Source organism: Xiphias gladius, chromosome 2, assembly GCF_016859285.1.
Source record: "Xiphias gladius isolate SHS-SW01 ecotype Sanya breed wild chromosome 2, ASM1685928v1, whole genome shotgun sequence".
Lineage (NCBI taxonomy): Eukaryota > Metazoa > Chordata > Actinopteri > Istiophoriformes > Xiphiidae > Xiphias > Xiphias gladius.
This window is the reverse complement of record NC_053401.1, coordinates 19,422,088-19,443,278: the sequence shown is the minus strand read 5'-3', so window position 1 is coordinate 19,443,278 and position 21,191 is coordinate 19,422,088. Positions and strand designations below refer to the sequence as shown.

Below are 21,191 nucleotides of genomic sequence, written 5' to 3'. Positions count from 1 at the left end.
TTTCTTTTAGTTATATTAAGTAATATTCTGACATTTGTATTGAGCATGTATATATAGTTCATCTACTCTACTGATATATCACACGAACACTGGAGTGCACAGTACAATAATATTTATTAAAAAGAGAAAATTTCGACTATCCAAACGTGTTTATAATTTTCAGTTTACATGTTTCTTGAATGCATCAAAATTAACGCGGGGAAATTTAATCCTGCGATACCTCTGTCAGGCAACACTGACCAGGATTTGAGATGGCAGGAACTTTTGCGTTGATCCAGTCCACTTAGGATATGTGGAAACCATATACTGTATAAAGTCTACTGATGACACACTTTAGAGGCAGGCCATAGTTGGTAAGGGTGTGTAAATCCTGGACTTGGAGGCGGAACATGTAGGCAGCCTGGCAGACTAAATCTAGGGCAAGCGTTTGAGTGAACTTTTCACCCCTTTCCAAAGGGTTTTTTTTTTTGCCACCGCGGGCTGTCTATAGCAACCGTGAAGTGCATTCGGCAACAAGAAAGGGGCCTGGACGGAGTTGTTGAATGGTAAGTCAGTTGTATGTTAGTCTTTTTCAGAGTTTTATCCCAGACTTATACTGTAAGTTACCCCGCAAGAAAGAGGGACAGTTCTTCAACGGAGCACAGTGTATCTTGTTTGCTAGAGGAGAGGACGGTGACACGAGAGAGATATTGTTACGAATAATACGATGCTCCAGTATCCGGGGTTGGTTAAAATATCCACAAACAAGCTAACAGCTAGCGGTAACTTCTAGCTTACTGTGTGATTTATCAGGGGCAACGCTGTCGAGGCTTAGCTTAGTTAGCCTCCTTTATGATGCTTCGTGGTTTGATGGTATTGCAAAAAAAGTTGGCATTTATCATTGATTTGTAACCACAGTTTTATATGTTTAGTAGAGGTGTTGCATTTGTTTATAGGTGAATTCCAGTGGTAGCAAATTAGAATGAATATCCCCTGAATAATAATAGCCTAGTTTCAACCATTTAGCGAATTAAAATGTATAAATACTGTAAGTGTTCACTTCAAATTATTGAATGTAAAACGGTGAACAAAAAGTGGAAGTCGGGTATTTGCTCACATAAACAAGCAAAAACAAAATTATATGAGCACGCATGATAAAAGTGCAGTCAGATAAGTATAAGTCAGAAGTAGCCTCTCATGTATTATCATAATGATAATATGATAAGTCCACGTCTTATCATATTAATAATACATGAGAGTGGTAACAGTGGTTCAAAACTGAACTTGATGAACATGTTTCTCTGTCTTACAGGGCATCAGATCAACATCTGACAGTGTGAAAGCTAGCTCCTTTCTGAGAAAATCAGTCTGAGAAATATGGATGGTAGTGGCAGAAATAATGGTAAGTCTGTTCTTTCAGCCAAGAGGCTAAAAAAAGAAACCGTTGAGAGATTTAGTCACTGAACTGCTTTGTATCGGTTTTATTTGCATGAGAAATGACCAAAAACGTATTGAAGACTGAACATTACTAAGATGTAAACAGTCACAGGGCTGTCTGTGGTGATCCTGCAGTTGTTTTAATCTCATGGGGACAAACAGCAGATAACTCATCCACAGCCCCAAGAGAGACTAGGGTTAGTACAAAGAGAAAGAGATCATTAGCTGTGGAGGTGTGAGCCTCAGAGGATTAATACCTGTACATGTGTGAGACCTGACATTATCCTCCATGTTGACACTATTAACATAAGTCCAGTGAGAAAACCTGCTGTCCATTTAGTCTACTTAAAATCTAATACTGTGTCCCAGTTAATACTTCATACTAGGATTGGGTATTGTCACAGTTTCAAAAGCCACCATACTGGCAGGTACAGAATAGAATATTTCTGGTCATTCTAGCATATACAGTAAATGTAATAATACCGACTGTTGAGGAAGTTCATTTCACATGAAACTGTTATCAAAGTAAATTTTCCAATATGTCAGACTCACATTATGTAAACACAGCTGTACCTAATACTAAATCTTTATATCATGTTGGTTGTTCCAAGTATATTCATACTGGAACAACCAACTACACATGTTGTTTAAATGGAAACTAATATGACACAATTGTTTATATTTGTGTGTGGGGTATTGCACTGGTAAGTCAGTTGTATGTTAGTCTTTTTCAGAGTTTTATCCCAGACGTATACTGTAAGTTTCCCCGCAAGAAAGAAGGACAGTTCTTCAACGGAGCACAGTGTATATTGTTTGCTAGAGGAGAGGACGGTGACACGAGAGAGAGATTGTTACGAATAATACGATGCTGCAGTATCCGGGGTCGGTTAAAATATCCACAAACAACAAACATATTTGTGTGTGGGGTATTGCACACTCACAGTTCCCCACACTGCAATGCATTGAGGAGAGGAATTGAACACAGCTGTAAAGAAAATCATCCCTAGTCAATGAGAACTACGAAACTGTCTCAAAGGAGAACCATTTAAAAACAAACAAAAAAAAGGATGATTGAAGCTAAAAAGTGTAAACAATCTTGGGAAAAACCCTTTTTACTGACTATCTTGTGAAAAAAAAAAAAAAAAGAGCAATAGCTCTGATTTCTATAGGATGGTTTTTAGTGCCAGTTGATGTCACCATCTGTTGCACTAAACAGTGACCAAAAACATTGCAAAATTTACAATTAGGAATGAGTTTTTATATATTTAAAATCTTCAAAATTCAGTTCAGGACAGCAACACGATTCCTTAAGTAAGTTTCCCATGCCAAAGCATTTAGGTCTCCTTCCTCAGTACAAACAAAGCATTAATTTACTCACAGTGAACTATATTGTGGTCACGTGACCTCAGGTTGCCTATGTCCAAGGACTGAACAATTTTTCAGCATTTTGATAAAGTTGATAAAGTTAACCGATATTGATTGAAGCACAGCATTTGTCCAAAACTTCAAAACTCAGTTGTTAGACATGCTAGCAACAGGACTCTATATGGATGGAAATGTCGGTCTTTTGGTCAGTCCATGACTTTGGTCAAGAATGATATTAAACAACTACTACTGGATTACCATGAAATTTAGTTCACTTTCACGTTAAACCAAATTTCATGCTCATCTGGCACCATCATCAGGTCAAAATTTAAACGTGTTCATGACCATACCTTTGTACTAAAAGCTAAACTAAAACTACTGACTTTGATTTGATCTCATTATGTGCATCCAATTGGGGGAAAAAAATTGTGTGGCAAGAAACATTGTTGGCTTTTGCTCTCTAGTGGTTGTACTCCACGCCTCCATTGATATATCCATATCAGCATCCAAATCAACTTGGAATAAGTTTTTTAGGATAAATAAACAACTACTTTCAATAGAAAGTAGCTAAATCCTGCTTGAAAAGTCAATAAATGTTCCTAGACTATGCTAATTAGCATATTCATGATGTCATTTTGATGACATTTTCGTTTTTGCATCCTGCCTAGTGCAAGCCAGTTTCAGCTCTTTATCTGTTTCCTTTTTTTCCTACTCTCTGTGCTCACATATACAGTGATTTAATCAAGCCGAATTCCCAATAAAGCCGTTCTCATTTATATATTTTTCTGTTTTTGTTGTCAGACAACCCAACAAGGATGAAATAATGACTGAAACGTGTCCCGTTAAAAACTACATATTAACCACCAACCGCTTGGAATATTCAGATTTTATAATCGGGGCATCTTCTGACAAAATCACCACATACATAAGTTAAAGACACTGGCTTTGCTGTGAATTTGGCTATATTTTCGTGTAAAATGATCACTCAGAAAGAAAGTTGGAAGCTCATTCACGTCTATGTCAACTGCTAGGTGGTCAATTGAATGAGATGCATAGAGAGGTGTGCCTGTGGAGGAAAAGCTCGACCTCAGACTCACAGGGCACTACTGGCGAATGTAACTAAAAAAATTTTAGCAGTTGGAGGTAGGTCTGTATCTACAAGAGGGTGTCTATGTCACTTATGAGACCCTATAGGACAGAGCAGATAACTAGCTCAGTTAAGCCTGCTGACAGTATTCCTGGTGTGTTTGCTCCTCTTCAGATGCGCAAGCAGAGCTGGACTCAGTGGAGGCTGAGTTGGAGTTGGTGGAGCTGCAGATCACGGAACTCCTGCAGAAGCAGGCTGAGCTGACTTCTCGTAAGAATACACTGCTGCAGCGGTTGGAGGAGGCCTGTGACGCTGCACAGTCATCATCCTCATGCTCATCTTCCTTAAAGTCATCTGGAGCTGCTCCTGTAATGAGCAAGCAGGAGATGCAACGCTATGATGGCACAGGTACTGTACACACATGGCTACACAATTAGAGTCAATAGGTTTGTGTGTTGTCTTCTCTTAATCTCTTCATGTTTGGTAGATTTTCCATGGTCCAAAGAAGTGGAGCAACACCTGAAGGACTCGTTCCATCTCTCCAAGTTCAGACCACTGCAGCTGAGAGCCATAAATCTGACCCTGTCGGGCAAAGATCTCTTCTTGGTTATGCCTACAGGAAGAGGAAAAAGCCTCTGTTACCAGCTGCCTGCAGTCTGCTCCAAGGGTACACTGAGAGACACACACGCTAAGCCCCTGTCCTGACATTGCTCATGCTCATACACTTACTTTTATTGTTCATAAGATAATTCTGTTTTGTTCTATGAGTACATACACACTCATTAACTGATCTGTCCTACTGTAACCACATGTACATCTGTGTGTATGTGTGTGTTTGTCAGGTTTTACACTGGTTGTAACTCCCTTGGTGTCCCTGATGGAGGACCAGATCATGTACCTGAAGTCAATCGATGTGTCCGCAGTCATGCTGAATGCGTCCAGTAGCAAGGTAATGATGGGCTCACTTCAGCTCACCTTTCAGTCTGTTGATTTCTTCTTATGCTGCTCAGTGACAAACTAAACAAACTTTTCAGTCCACACAACACAGTGTCAGTGTGTATCAGCTCATTGTTTAGCTGTCCCACAGCTTTGCTGTTTTGGTTCAGTCTTACCACTCTCACCCGTTTGCGGCCATAGCAGGCAGCGGTTTTCAGTGAAAAACCTCTGATGACACAACCATACACTGCACTTACTCGGCATCAAACAGCAGACAGACGCAGTTAGCGACTGATGGTGAACATAGTGTAACATCTAGCTGTTAAAGAGCTAAAAGACAGCGAATATTGGACTTAAATTCATCAGGTGAGCACAAACACGACATGAATCAAAGCTGATGTTGCTTTGTAACTACTGCATGTATAAATAAGCAGCTGTTTGGTAACAATTTTGCTACATCAACTTAAAAGGTGATGATGTGTTTATGTTGTGCTTACAGCTTGATTCCTCTGCTCCCAGGTGGCCATTTAAAAAAAAAACAACAAACAAACAAAAAAAACAATTATTTCAGTTCTATCTTTACATTTTCAAAGCTGTGAACACCAGACTAAATTCCATTCACCTCCACTGTATTCATGTGGAGGCAGAAAGACAGATACCTCAGAATTGGCCAAGTAAAACCAAAACAATCTGGCTAGATACATCCCGAGGTAAGAGAGAGAGAGGAAATATTTTTTAATTTGGGTGAACTGAACCTGTAAAGAATCTAACTTTTATTTACAGGGATTATGAGTTTAATAATTTGAGAAATTAACATTCATTTATCCTTCAGACCTGCACAGTTTGCATGCTTGCAGCTTTCACTCTGTAGCAACATACTTCTACAGTTACTGTTTCTAGCAAACAATAATAAAAAAATCTGCTTCCTTCTCTAGCAATCACCTACTTTACCATTCGATCTTTTCTAACATTCTGTGTAAAGTGTGTCGTAATAGCTGATTGCTGAAATGCTAATCTTGAGAACCACTTGGATACGGGAGATGTCTTGCTGCCCATGGGTCACGCAGCTGTGCAGGATTCCTGAGACAATCTTAATAGCTGATGGACTTGTTGTTTCAAACATCACTTTGATTTTAGGAAGCTTTGCAATGAAGTCCTCACGTGTCATACTGTTTTTTGGCACCACTCTGGCTTTTTTTAAAAATGTGATCATCTCTGTGCTGATATCAGGCTGTGGATCTTGTCTCCAAATTCTGCTGATTTTAATTTGTTGCTTATTGTTAATTGGAAACTGATGCATGGTGTGGATTTAAAAAAAAAAAAAAAAAAAAAGCCTAATAGAAAATTAAAAAATATATTTTTCTACATTTACATATACACTCTGTTGGGCTGGGTGGTATATCGACTTTTTAAGGCATATCGATATATTTTCAAACGAGATATAGGATGAGACAATACTGTTTATATCAATCATAGTTTGATTTTGCGTTACGTAACCTGGTTCTTCCCTAAAGCCGTGCCAGTGTTTGTGTCTCTCCTCTCTCACACTCTCCACGCAACCCTGCCCCCACTCGCCCTCTGCTTTTGCCCGCAAACCTGGCCCCAATCGCTCACAAGTTCTCCTGCAACATGGAGGGACACACGGCACTGGTACACACACTGCTGAAGATGATTGTAAATGTGCTGTATTTTAATCAGTCTGTTATTGTTATTGAAAACAAGTGAATGAGCATCCTCATAGGGCTATTTATATTTAATATAAGATATTTATTTTATTATATTTTCATTTACATGTTTTTGCAGTTGTATATTTTCAAACAGGGAAGGAAACAGTCTGTTTTAACAAAAGTGCTTGTAATACTGAGATATCGTGTATACCATTAAGCCTAAAAATACCGAGACATGAGGGTGAATGATAAATTTGTGGCCTAAGGTAGAAGGAGTCAATCTCTGATCCTAAATGTTTATTTTACAACATAGTCCCCTCCTACATTAACACATCTTCCAAGTTCTCTCTGCCATGTGTGAATCCAGCAGCCCACTTCTTCACCATGCTGTAAGAAGGGGCATCCTTCCCTAGTGTTGCCACCATGTCCTCATGGACCCCTTGGGTGATAAGCCCATGAGACTGAGGCAGCATATCACTGCACGAAGAATGGTGTTTATTTTTTCAGACAGTGCTGACTTACAATTTTTGGTTACCGGAAAAAGAAATACCACGAAAGTTATTAACTTTCAAATTGTTGAACTACAGGTGCATGTATCGAGAGCTGTATAATTCATTTCCTTCTATTATAGGCCACGAACTTATCAATCACCCCTTGTATATTCTTGATATGAATTGTGAGTACGAACCTGTATAATAAGGCATTGGTGCATTTATATTACAGGCTAGTGTAGTATGGCTTACTAGTGGGGCCTAACAAAAAGTTTATCCGAAGGATCCTGGATCACTTTAATCCACCAATGTTGTAGAGTCATCTGACAAAAACTGAATTATGTTGATTGTATTTACTGTAATAAAACATAAGTGCAAATTGAGGACAACAGAACAGAGCTTTCTACTGCTGTAACCATACATAGTAATTTGTTTTTGTATGTCAAATAGGTGTTAGAAGACACTATTTTTCTTTACAATAATATGGATGACAATAATGTTTTGGTGTGAAATGTCTGCTTTCACATGAGAAAAGTGAAAAGATAAAAATTCTTATTTTTTTAGGAGCACGCTAAGACAGTCATGGCTGGAATGACAGATCTGAAGGCCCCTTTCAAGCTGGTGTATGTGACTCCAGAGAAGATTGCCAAGAGCAAGCTGCTAATGTCTCGTCTGGAGAAAGCCTACAACGCAAACCTGCTGAGTCGCATCGCTGTAGACGAGGTGCACTGCTGCAGCCAGTGGGGACATGACTTCAGACCAGGTGAGAGGTCCTCAATACCAGGATGTATCCTCTTCAGATCAAATATGAGTTTTAGGTTCAGAGATGAAAAAGGTTTGTGTGTTTTTAATGTATAGATTATAAGATGCTGGGCATCCTGAAGAGGCAGTTCCCCAAAGTGCCACTGCTCGGCCTCACAGCCACAGCAACCAGCAGCGTCCTCAAGGACTGCGAGAAGATCCTGTGTGTGCCACAGCCAATCACACTCACCGCCTCCTTCAACCGAACCAATCTCTACTATGAGGTGATAACCATGGCAACTACACTCACTCACATGCACGTTTCAGCCACCGGCATTAGTTAAACACACACCAAATGTGTCTTTGGACATACTTCCACCTGCTCAGGGGCACCTAAAGGACCTAAAAGGCGTTTTTGCATGTTAAGCCCATTACTACCATTTGCATGAACTCAAGTTCGATTATGAAACTTTCTGCCAGCCATTGTCTTCACTTCATTCGAGTTCACTATCAAAACCAGCTTGCAACTTTCTTGACAAGTCCAAAATCGAATCAGAGAAATTTACTATAGAGTTATCTCAAAACACTACGTCTTTTGATACTTACTAACACCTGTCAGACTTAACAAATTTAACAACTCAGTTTCCGACCTCCTATAGAAAATATAACAGTGACACTAACTGCCTGTTTTTTTTTTTTTTTTCCTCAGGTTCGTATTAAAGACTCTGACAATGATGCATCAATAAGTAACATCGCCTCTCTGATCAAGAACAGATACAAGGACCAGTCAGGTACTGCAGCATACAGTACTATTGAATCACAAAATTAAAAGCAATTATAAGGCATTTCTTAAAGGCTGATGTGCTCAAATCTACGAAGTGATTTTTAGACTTGACTGATTTAGATTATTTGAACTGTGTATATTCACACTGCGTATTTCCTGATGTGTGTGTGTGGTTTGTTTGCCACAGGGATTGTGTATGTGTTCTCACAGAAGGATGCAGAGTCTGTGTCATCTGAACTCCAGAAGAGGGACATTCTGGCCTATCCCTACCATGCTAACATGGACCCTGATGATAAGTCCCGGATTCACCGCAAGTGGACCTCCAACAAAATCAGGGTATTAGGGTGTGACACACATGGTATTTTTTGGTGGTGTTTCTAGAAGCATTTGGCCAAGATTTACTTTGTCCTTTGGTTTACGTTGATTGGGATGATCATAATGGAGGAAGATGATGGGCCAAGGACGCTTTGGTATTTTTTGTAGCAAGGCGCTGATGGGATCGGGGGAAAAAAAACATTTTCATAAATTATAGGTGGGTGTACTTTCATCCCCTTTAAAAACACAGGACTCTCCCGATCATGACGAACCAGCCGTTTGAGAATGGCTTTCCGAACTGCAAGAAATCTGTTGTTGTCTGGGATGTGTATCAAATATGAATACAGCAGGTCAAATATACCTTCAGGAGCAGATGATGTCTCCTAAATTGAAATTACTTTTGAATTTACTCTGGACATGTTTAAAAATAATAATGTTTGATTTTATTTGTCATCACAATAATCCATAACCATCTGCAGTTGAATACCACCAAATGAATGTAGAATTTTTTTCATGTTGTCCTTCTTAATTTCTGAAATTATTTTTGCAGTAAATGCACAAACTGATTAATTACTTTTGATCAACTACTTGATTATCATGTAAACGGCATCCAGTAACTACAAAATGGAGCTGAAAACTCAGCCAAAAACCAAAGGAAGATAAGATGTGCAGCAATCTTGTATTAAAAAACTTAAGGGTAAAAATAGATACTGCGGCTGTAGGTATCATATTTGAACATATCAGTACATGATTGTGTTGTCCTCCAGGTGGTTGTAGCCACTGTGGCGTTTGGCATGGGCATCGACAAGCCCGATGTCAGGTTTGTCATCCACCACACCATCAGCAAGTCCATCGAGAACTACTACCAAGAGAGCGGACGTGCAGGTAGACACAGTTTTCATTACATCTCTCTAGTACTTTTGCAAATATACCTCATTAACATTCCTCTGCCTGTATCTTCCAGGTCGAGATGACCGTCCAGCAGACTGCATTGTCTACTTTGGCTTCTCTGATATCTTCAGGATCAGCACCATGGTGGTAATGGAGAACGTTGGTCAACAGAAGTTGCTGCAGATGGTCGACTACTGCCAGAATATTGACAGGTAGCGCACATGCACAGGGGGCTGGTGGTGGTGGTAGTGGTGAGAAGAGACAATCAAACAGCCATTTGAAATTAATAAATAAATATCTTGTGTAGGAAACAAATCACCAACCTCCTAATCTGAAATATTCATTTACATTCCATTATATGTTGGAAGAACCAGAGCTACCACATGCATGTGGTCGTGCATATGCGCGTGTACTGCAAGTACACCGAAGAACTTACATCTGTGTGGTACTTTAATGACTCCTCTCACCCCCCATACACACATTCTCAATACTTCACATAGTGTGATAGATGATGGCTTTCAAAGCATGACTTGAATGTGTCTTGAATGTCATGTTTGCTCTGTGAAGGTGTCGGCGCTCTCTCATGGCTGTTCATTTTGATGAGGTGTGGGACGGTGAAGGATGCAACCAGATGTGTGATACTTGCCGACATGCAAACGGTGTGTTTATGTGACATGTTTTAATAGGAATCAGGCTTGCATGTTTGACTTACACAATCAGTTTTGTTCCTCGTTAAAAAGGCGTCATTAGTGACCCAATTTAGTGATCATCTAATCTCCACTCCTCCAGACTACGCTACTGTGGACATTACCCAGCATGCCAGGCAGGTGGTGCAGATTGTGGAGCTGTCAGCGTCCATGGATGAGAAGCTGACTCCTCTGAAGCTGGTGGAGGCCTGGATGGGAAAAGGCCCTGCCAAGCGCAGGAAGATGATTCAGACCACCACACTGTCTCGGCTGCAGGCTGAAGCTGTGATTGTGCGGCTGCTGGTGCAGGGATACCTCAGGTGACATCATGTTCTATTGTCTGTATTCATTTTGTTAGGATTTTTACTTTGTTCATTCTTTCAAATTCTGTTTATTTTTATTAGTGGGATAACATTTTTATTAGTGGGACATTAGTTTAAGCAGCATCAGTTTAAGGAGCATCAGTTGGATATCGATTGTTGTCAGCTATGCAGTTGTTATGCAAGGGATAATACTCAACAAGTTAAGTATTTTCTTTTACGTGATTGTATGTTTGCATTGCTAGGCAACATTAAGTAAGGGGTTTGGGAAAGCTGGGCTCCTAACAAGTTTCGATACTGGGAAGGAGTGAAAAATTTCATGATTCGTCTCACTCTCTCTGCATTCTTCTTCGTGATATTATTAAAACTGTCTCTCCAGCAGAGATAATGTTATGTAGCGCTCTGTCACACAAAGAGGGGGCCTCTCTCTCCCACTGTGTGTCACAAACACATACAGTCCATGTCAGCTTTCACTATCTCTCCGTTACCTGTGTTAGTTCTCCACATTTTTATGTATGGGTTTGGTCGTTTCTTCTCCGGTCTTCTCTCTTTTCCCCTGCAGCAGCAGCTGTCCCTCAAATTCAGGCTACCAGCTTCAGTGTGGCCGACGTTATTTAGGTCCTTTATTTAAGTCCATTCTCCTCCTCTGACTGTCAGTTAAGCCCAGATCCCCACAATTATTGAACACAATTATTAAATTAGCGTGGTTGTCATGGACAAAATTTTATCTTATTTTTCAGCTGTTTTGTTAACTGAATAACCCTAACTCCAAACACTTTAGCTAAGTCTCACTGTTGCTGTCTTTACCTTCATTTTGCAGTAATTTAGACAAAATTTAGACACAACAGCTGTGTCCTCAATTTGGAAAAAGCGGGTTTTTAGGGTAAGGGTTAGGGAAGTAGTGGATAAGATTAGGGTATGTCTCCAGGAAATTAATGCAAATCTATGTAACGTCCCCAAAAGTGACCAAGGTCATTGTGTGAGAGAGAGTGAGTGTGAGAGAGAGACCACATGGTCTTTAAGACTACTGCTCTTTTCTCTGCTCTTATGTCTTTACGTGCCAGGTCTATTTCTGCCAGGACTGCATCTCTAGTGGTTCCTGAAATTCACTTGTGAATGCTTATAATGCATTTGTCATTGACTTTGTCTTAACACATATAAGCCCACAGCAGAACTAGTTTTTTTGTGTGTGTGTAATTAGAGAAAGTGAGAGAGAGACAAGAACACATGCGCACATACATACACACAAGACCAAGAGAAGGAGAAGGAGAAAGAGGGGCTAAGAAATCTCCACTCAGGAAAGCCAAGCTATTGCTGCAGACAAACTTATTTTTGAGACCAATACATAAAATGAACCAGAATACAAAATAATAGTTACTCTTTCCCTTCTCCATTGCTGCCCCCACCCTCTGGAACTCTTTCCTGATGGCCACTAAATGCTTTGCCAACATCCGCAGCTTTAAAAAAGCACCCAAAACTCACTTTTTTAAGTGGCTTTTAACTCAACTTGCTTTTAACACCCAGCCCTGTTACTGATGCTTTTATGTCTTTTATCCCTTTCTCCTCTATATTTGTTCCTTTTCCCCAACCTACTTCTAATACTGAGATCAGCTATACTGACATTTAAAATAAGTGACCAGAGAGAAAGTAACCCCCCAGTCCTCCAATGTCCAGACAAAGACAAGGACAATGTAAAGACAAAGCTTTGGTGTTGATAAGAACACATTGTGGGACAGTTTAGAATCTGTCTGACACAGGTATGTAACTCTTCCTGTCTGTTCTTTTTGTTTGTGTGTATTTACCACAGAGAGGATTTCAGCTTTACTCCATACACCACCTACTTCTACATGAAGCTGGGCCGCAAAGCTCCTTTGCTGAAGAATGAGACTCACACACTCAGTATGAAGATGAGGACAGCAGAGTCTGGATCTGCTGGGGTGAGTATATGCTGGCCACAGTGATATATCACGAAAACAGTCAAATAGATGCCCCACCATGTCAAGTATATTCTGCATCATATGTGTATACTGTCTGTTGTAATTAAGGGTTTTTCAAAACTCAAGTTCACCTTTAGTCAATTGAAAGATACTATCTTAAGATGCGCTAGAACACATCATCAGTTTTGTTTCTTGAGGTCATCGGGTGTTTTGGGTCTTTCAACATCTTACCCTTGCTCAGGCGATCCAGCCAGGGCTGATAAGACCCCGGCTTGTATCCCACCAGCATTGGCCCACGGATTGCTCCTCCTGATCCCAAACCATCCAAAGGCCCTCTCTGCAGCTTCCATGGTGGACTTGATGGCATTCCTCTTTGCAGCTTCGGTGATGCCAAGTAGGATGAAGACCTTGCAGATTTGCCTCCTCTATGTGGTCCTCACAGGGAACTGTCAGCTCTATCAGGAGTACCTACTTTTTAGAGGCTGATTTTAGAGGTTTGGAGATGGCCTCTGCAACCAGCTTCAGCACCTGGTCATGTCGCCAGCAGTAACAGCCCTCCCCCTGGGCTGTTGGGCAGCTGCTGAGGTTGTGCTCCAGGGAACCTTTTCTGGTCTTGATTGTTGACAGTGTTACCTCATACACCAGGAGAGGCCAGAGGACTTGAGGTAGGATACCGTGTTGGTAGATCCAAGCCTTGAACCTACTAAGTAAGCCAGACTTGTCTACTGTAGTGAGCCAAGTTTCAAGCTCCTTGATGGTTGCTTGGATTGCAGTTGCATCCCTGAGGCTACAGTCAAGGCTCTTGACTGGTCTCTTGTTGACGGATGGGATTTCAACACTATCCAATAAGGAGTGAAACTTGTCCAACACTTTCCCTTTCTTCAACACCATCGCCCTGGATTTGGTTGGTTTGAAACTCATCCATGCCCAGGAGATAAGCTTTTCCAGGCCTGGAGGATCCACCTATCACCTAGCACTGATGTTGTGATGATAGTAAGGTCGTTTACTTTTCAACATAGTCCCTTCCTATATCACACATTACAACGGTTGTGGAGCATGTGGATCCCTTCTTTGTAGAAATCAGTGTCTTGGACCTCCAGAAAGTAGTTCACACCAGAGATGATGTGATCATCACTGTCGAAATGGCGACCACTGAGCTCCCTCTTCGTCTTGGGGAAGAGGTAGTAGACTAAGGGTGCGAAATCGGGTGAATAGGACAGGTGTTAGACGAGTTCAAATCAGCATTCCTGGATGGCAGCCATAACCCCTGTGGACTTGTGGGCAAGAGTACTCATCTTGTCAGCTTCCCACGCTGAATCTTCTTGATTTTCTCCCATAACTCTCTCACAAGATCAGCGTAGGTGGCCCCTGTAATAGTGTAACCCTTTTCCAGATAGTCAATCAGCAGCACTCCTTTTGCATTGCCGAGAAAACGGAGGCTATCACCATGCCTGTGGACCTCACTGACTTGACTTTTTTGGGAGACAGACACTCTAGGTGTTTCCACTGTTTTGATTGTTCTTTCATCTCTGGCTGGAATTGGTGTACCCAAGTCTCATCCATGGTTACAAATAACTGGAGAAATCTCTCGGGATCCGCCTCAAAAATGGTAAGATTGTCCCTTGACATGTGCCAAATCTGCTTTTAATCATGCCCAAGGCGTTTCGGGACCAAGCAAGCCGACACCTTGGTGTTGGAGTTCATTGTGGATAAATGTATGGACATATTCCTGGGAAGTTCCCCACATCTGTGGCAATGTACTGTTGTGTTATTTGTGGGCCTGTCAAAATCGTGTAATGGATCTTGTCAATGGTCTCCTGTGTGGTGATGGTGACCAGCCTTCCAGGACACAGGTCATCTTCCAGGCTCTCCCTGCACATTTGAATTCACCAGGCAACCTCTTCACCATGCTGTAAGAAGGGGGACCCTCCCCTAGCGTTGCCACCATGTCCTTGTGGACTTTGTTGGGTGATAAGCCCTTGAGACCGAGGTAACAAATGACTGCACAAAGGCCAGTGTTGTCCATTTTCTCAGACAGTGCTGACTTGCAATTTTCAAATTGTGGCTTAGGAGGTAGAGCGGGTCGTCCACTAAGGTCGGTGGTTTGATGCCCGGTTCCTCCAGTCTGCATGTCGAAGTGTCCTTTGGCAAGATACTTTCCCAAATTGCCCATGATGTATCATCGCTGTGTGTATGTACAGAAAAGCGCTGTATGAATGTGTGTGTGATTGGATGAATATGGCATGTAGTGTAAAGCACTTTGAGTGGTCGATAACGCTAGCTTTTGCAGATAGTTCTTAGTGCCATTTTTAACCCACTATAGTTCAGATAATTTTTTAATCTTGGAAGATGTAAACTGCCTTGAAGGCATATAAATGTTGTCCTGTTTTCTGGTATAGCAGCTACTTTCACAAGCTGAAAAAACAAGGTTTCAGAATTTGCAAAAACTATTTGAGCTAGCTTTACACAAGTACTTTAGCAAAGTGATGTGAAATCTTAAGTTGAGTCCCGAACTTATATTGGAGTTTTAAAGCAAACACTGTTTTTGGGAAGTAAACTTTCTCCAAAAAAGAGAGGCTTTGGGAGAGAAAAAAGACATTAAAATAATGGTACTAGCAGCTGTGATTTCTGCTTTTGATAAGTAAACTTATTAGCTCTTCTCTTCCAGCTGACATGCTGTAAACAGATCAGTGATTCATACTGGCCACCATATACTGTAAAAACAATTTTTCTGTGACAACCAAATAACTGGCAAAAATATTATAATTCCAGCAGATGTCGGGCTCTTCTTTTTACTGCTCCACTATACTTTATTCTGTATCTCCTGTGTTTGTTTATTGGTGTGATATTTTTTTATTTTTTTTTTTCCCTCCAGTCCCCTCCGTTCTCTTTGTGAAGTTTCTCTAATCAGTTTCTTCTTCTTCCAATGTGTGACTGATGTGTCTTTCCTCCATATCACTTTAAAATGCACACATTTTTTAATTGTCCTTTAAAGTCCATAAAGGTAAGTCAATTGAATTTAAGTTGTGATAACTTTTTCGCTTGTAATCTGTACACTGATAATCATTCAGTCTATACAAAAGCCTGTTTTTCGCATAGTGATGCCTGTTTTTTTTGTGTTTTTATTTTCAAGATCTGAAACTCTGTAAAAACATATAACCTTCACACCATTACCACATAGCTGCTGATAATGCTCATTAGTATTCTAACTTGATTAGTCATAGATTAAACCACTGTTGTTCATGTAGATTCCACTGCTGATCTAAAATACACATTAATGTTCTTCTGTTTTGCCACTGTGATTGGCACAGCTGTTTTAAATCTGTGGGGCAAAAATATGACTGGTATAGAGGATAATAAATCGCCTTTTTGATTTATATTCCATTTTAACAAACATTTTGGCATTGAATACTGCACCATTATGAGCTTTAGCACTAAAATAATTAATTAATTATGATTTTGATAGAAAATAATAATAAAAAAAATGTATGTATATGTACGTGCATGAAAGTTTATTCTTGACCTTGGGTATAAAAGTTTGACAAAATAATCTGAACTCAAGGTCCACTTTTTAGCTTTGCAAAACTATTTACTGGTCTTCCTCAGTAAATTGTATTGGCTCAGTTGTTTTTGATTTGGCTTGGTTGTCATCATGTGACCAAAGTACAGAATGATAATGATGAAGACTGTGAGATGTGGTTGAACAGAAAAAGCCTAGTGGTCGTTGAGTTAAAATAATTTTAAGTAAATATTGAGCCATTTATCAAGATAAAATACCAAAGCTGAGTTTTCCCTATATTCAGACCAGTTCAGCACTGAATATTAAAATAAATTAAGCAATAATGCAAATTGCTGGTAGTTTCAGCCCTATTCTTGCATTTACTGCATTAATTACTGGCTAGTAGTGCAAAAATCCTCAGGACGGTGATTTCAAACAGTTAAGTTCACTCAGGTGAGAATGTTCCATGAAGATCTGGATAGATTGAGCATGGAACCTGAAAAAAGATGTGATTTAAGAACAGGTTCAATTGTTCGGATCGCTGTCCTCGGCTATTGTGGTGATAAAATTGAAGATACTGTCATGTACATTCTTGTCCAGACTTGAGTGTCCCATGTCCTCCTCTCTAGTGTCCCCTCGTCCATTCCATGTAGGTGTGAACCCTCAGAGGTAAAGACTGTTGTTAATGACCTGCAGGTAAAAGCTGCGAGTGGCCAGGGCAAAGCCAAAGAGGGAAAAAGATCAGTTCAAAGTGCTGGAGACGCCCCTGTGTCCAAGAAAATCAAGAAAGACCTCCCCTAGTCCCCCCAACCCACTCAGAAGACAAGCTGACAAAGTACAGTCTATTATTCTTTATTCTGCTCACTACTGCTTCTTTTAGCATGACACTGTCCAGACTTGTACTTCATTCTTCACATTTGGATCAGACTGTCTGGTTATTGGAGGACTGATGAACATTGAGAATCTATTCTTATTTAATTGATAATTAATAAAACGCTTTATAAGTCCTGAAATAATAAGCATGATATCATCTAATCATTCCTAACCAGCAGGCTTGGGCGATAAATTGATGGCACCACAACTTCTAAAAGCTGTTTTGTATGGGTTAATCTGATTCAGCAAAATCTTCTGGTGACACTGTGTGCTAGTTACCAACAGTCCAATGATGCTCTCTATTTTTAAACTAGGTTCACGGTCTTATGAATTTTTTGCTGCTCATTAGAACTGTACATCTGTAGCTACATTTTAAATGTGAATCAGCAGCATAGCCTTCCTTATCTAGCCTTTAGACTCTTTTGTGAAGATGTATAAACCAGGGCTGTGGCTATGTCAGAAAATCTGACAATTGCGTTTTTAGAAGGCAGCAAACAGCCTTATCTTTATCCACAACTTTTCCAGATACTTTGGTGTCATGATTATCTGTTCAGCATGGGGCACTAGTTGGCTCCATTTTATGTAACAAAGAGAACATTAGCCTAGTTTAGTGATGGGAACAGTGGTACTGCGGTTTATGAATGGTCGGGACTGGAGTACAAGACACAGCCTAGCATTTTGTCTTGCAAACATTTTGGGGTATAAATGATTCCATTTGACTGACAATTTTTAAAATCTTAAAATCTAAGTATTGCCCAAGCCTGTTACTCATGGTCTCTCAGTGTCCATACTCAGTGTCCATACTCAGGAGCATGCTACTGCTAACTTTCACTAACACTTCATCACACTGGCTGACATGGTCAATTTATTCTCACTAACTAACTACATAAAGGGGTAGGATAAACTCTGTTACAGTATTCCATTTTAGCTACATGTTGCTTTAGAAGACCTATAAGAAAAGAACAACATGGTTGCTTTATTTGGCATATTGAACTGCCCTTATAAGCACATCCTTTGGGTTATTCCAGGATGATGTTTTAATGCGTCATGTTTCTACTGTTCACTAACATTGGTTATCATGTTTACAGGACACATCAGCTGTTAAAGCCAATGAGAAGGAGGTTGATATAAACTTTGACCCCACTGCCATGGACAACAGCTGTCCCCCAAACCCCAGACATAAACTATGTAAAGACCAGAGGAACCTGTCCAGGAAACAAGACCTGAAGCCAGTAAACCAGACAGACAAATGGACAGAGGAAGCAAAAAAACAACTGCCAGACAGACATGGAGAGGAAGAGGAGGATAAGAGAGGATCCATTAAGACCCAACATGTAGTTGAGGTTGATGTTGAAATTAACATAATAGATAACGTAGGTGTTAGCGACAGTCAGAAAACACCATCACATCCAGTCAATCCCTGTTCGAAAAGGACATCCACCACCCTTCAGAGAGTGAGGAGGAAACCCCGTGCTAAAGTAGCAGATGTGGACGTTCCCTATCTTACCCAAGTCGGTGACACCCTCCCCAACACTGTGCCCAGCTCTCCATCCCAGGCCTCAGTCATCTCTGAGACTGCAGCTGAGGAGCTCTGTGAACTGAGGAACTACTACAGCAAACAGTTGAGGAGAATAAACTACATTTCCCATGAATACCTAGGGCAGCCTGCAGAGCCAGGAGTGCTGGCATGCATCAGGGAGCCTCTGAGGAGCCTCCGGCTGCCCCGCAGGTTGACCATCGCCCAGACAGCCCGCAGCCTCTGGACACGAGTCAGCAGCAGGCGGAAACTGGTACAGCGCTGACATCAGTCTGAAGTTCAGTCAGCTGCAGAAAACCACTCAACAACGTGCATAAATGTACTGTCATAAAAGTTTGGAGTTACTGTAATACTGTAATCACAGTGACTTCTTTAACTCCTGTCACAGTTAAAGAAGCCACTGTGTGTAGGATTTAAATATGTCTGACTTTGCAGCATTCTGATGGTCAGTTTGAAGATACTCGAGTAAACAGAAACCCATGCTGACAAGCAACACATCCCTCCACAGATCTGACCTGGGAGCACGACATGAATGGATTGAAACCAAAACATAACACAACAGTTTGATTTCCCCACAAACAAAAATGTATGCCATTAACATAATACTAAAGATGTTATAATTACACAAAGTTAAATTGACTTCACAGGCTCTTAAAAACGGGCCGTTTCTCATACCTTAGCCGCTGTGTTGCCAATTAATGAGTTTTCATGAATATGAAGTTGTGGACCTTAATTTATAGGTGTACTTCTCTTTTCTGTTATCTTTGTTTTGATACAGAAAATCTACTGAGTAATCAACTGAATGCCAAGGGGGGGGTTGTTTACAGATTGAGATTGATTTGAGGCATTCAAAGGAACTGTGATGAATTAACATATGCAGTGGAATTATTGACAGAGCAGTATATTGAAGGTATGAAACTAAAACTAAACAACACTTTTTTCTGCTTCAGCATACATTTCTGCTCTGTACATCACATGTGCTCTACTTTGAGAAAAATTAGATCCCAAAGGAGGAAATGTGTACTGTCTTTTGGTTTCTTAATGGCACCCCCTGTCTGTGCTTTAACCAGAAATGCAGCTGGTTCTCCTTTCACATGGATGTAGGATTTCTTTTCATATACCCATTCGAATAATTTCATTTTAAATTTACTCGCATAAAGCAGTAATTTCTCCCTATGATCACTGGCTGACAGTAACACTAACAGACGGTAGCCTGAGACACAAAGAGACAAATACTGCAGTAACTTCTATCATCTAACAAATATAAAGCAATGCCACTGTTTCATATCATTTTTATTATACTTAAAGGCCACGTGTGTATAAGTCACACACATCATGGCCAGAGTCAGTAGTTTGAAGTTTTATTAACATTATATATCCCCTCTAATAGCAACGCAAGCTTCAGATGTCTTCTTAACTGAGGTTACGGGTGAAGGAAAGTGACCCATTAATATAACTGATCAAAGGTTCTGAACTCAGCTTTTGCTACCATTTTGTAGCTGAAAGTTTTACTTTGACTTGTGCTGGAAATCTAGTCAGGAAAGCAACAGAGATGAATCGTTGAGCTGATAGAGGCCGATACAACGATGCTTTGTTTACTGTGACACCGGCAGGCTGGACCTCTTCAGTTATATTTACTGTTGGCAAAATCTTCAAAATCCTCACATTAAGTCCAGGAGGTTTGGATGTAGAAAAAACGGAAAGTACGGAAGAGCTTTGTACCAAGCCTTCTCTGATACTCTGTATAATTGGTTTGTCTTTTTTGATCCAGAAGTTTCCCAGGTGGAATGCGTTGTATTCACTTGCACATTTTTTCTATCAAAATGTTATAATCAGTTTAATTAATTTTAACAGTAATGTTCTGAAAAAACTGTATTCTGAGTGTTTTTGTATTTTCTATAACTTAAAAATAATGTTATGATCTTTTATCATGATATATTTCTTCTGTTAATGACATTATATACTGAAAGTATCAGCTGACAGTTTCACTTATTTCTGTTTTGATAATTCCCAAAGAATTATTTTTATCCTCAAATAATTGAAAACATATCTCTGTGCACCTGAGTTGGAGGACACCACAACTTGAAATACACACACACACACACACACACACATTGTCTCACCTGCTTTTTGTAATTTTATTGCATTTCAGTGTCAAAAATCCTTATGAGGTATATATATGAAAAAAGTATTCCAATAGTTCTATGGATGATGGGTAAATTACCCAACAGTGGACCACAAAAATTAGGTCACATTTGATATCCAAGTAATTAGGAAAAGATGAGATCTTTTCTTTAAAAACTGTAAAATTAAAACTGTCAAAAGATGAGACAACAGTAGATAAGGACAGTATTGCTAATATTTATCATAAATGTAGATCAACTAGCATTTCAACACCATCCATACAACCGACCCCAGAATTGCTCTCTTGGTGTTTATTTTGTTCAGGGACAACGCACATTAATAAACATCAATGTTAATGCAGATCGCATGTAAATCTCATAACATTACAGACGACATAGGTGAAACAGTGCACGATGAAGTAGATGTAGATTTAGGTAAAACATGCATTCATGAAAGTCCATCTCTCAAAATTAAAACATTTATTACATTTTAAATAAAACATTTTTGTTATTTTCTTCTGCT

General features: G+C 40.0%; 1 protein-coding gene across 3 annotated transcripts; it reads left to right on the top strand.

Annotated features, from left to right (window-relative positions):
- Window positions 1–244: 244 nt before the first annotated feature.
- On the top strand, window positions 245–20,512 carry recql (RecQ helicase-like). Of its 3 annotated transcripts, XM_040143916.1 has the most exons (16): window positions 245–545; window positions 1,292–1,381; window positions 4,043–4,276; window positions 4,356–4,535; window positions 4,711–4,817; window positions 7,527–7,725; window positions 7,821–7,987; window positions 8,413–8,494; window positions 8,675–8,823; window positions 9,570–9,687; window positions 9,767–9,905; window positions 10,261–10,352; window positions 10,483–10,699; window positions 12,507–12,636; window positions 16,832–16,970; window positions 18,097–18,210. In XM_040143916.1, the coding sequence occupies exons 2-15, from the start codon at window positions 1,357–1,359 to the stop codon at window positions 16,934–16,936; spliced, it is 1,944 nt and encodes a 647-aa protein (XP_039999850.1). In that variant the 5' UTR covers window positions 245–545; window positions 1,292–1,356; the 3' UTR covers window positions 16,937–16,970; window positions 18,097–18,210. The 3 variants fall into 3 exon arrangements, with proteins under 3 accessions (XP_039999850.1, XP_039999868.1, XP_039999859.1); XM_040143934.1 differs by lacking the exon at window positions 16,832–16,970 and having other exon boundaries at window positions 18,097–20,512; XM_040143925.1 differs by lacking the exon at window positions 4,356–4,535.
- The last annotated feature ends 679 nt before the right edge of the window (window positions 20,513–21,191 follow it).

Excerpts from the sequence above, each read along its gene's own strand:
- recql (XM_040143934.1), top strand. The coding sequence starts at position 1,357 with ATGGATGGTAGTGGCAGAAATAATG. Across the intron at positions 4,536-4,710 it reads GCCTGCAGTCTGCTCCAAGG|GTTTTACACTGGTTGTAACT; the intron begins GTACACTGAGAG and ends TGTGTTTGTCAG. Across the intron at positions 7,988-8,412 it reads GAACCAATCTCTACTATGAG|GTTCGTATTAAAGACTCTGA; the intron begins GTGATAACCATG and ends TTTTTTCCTCAG.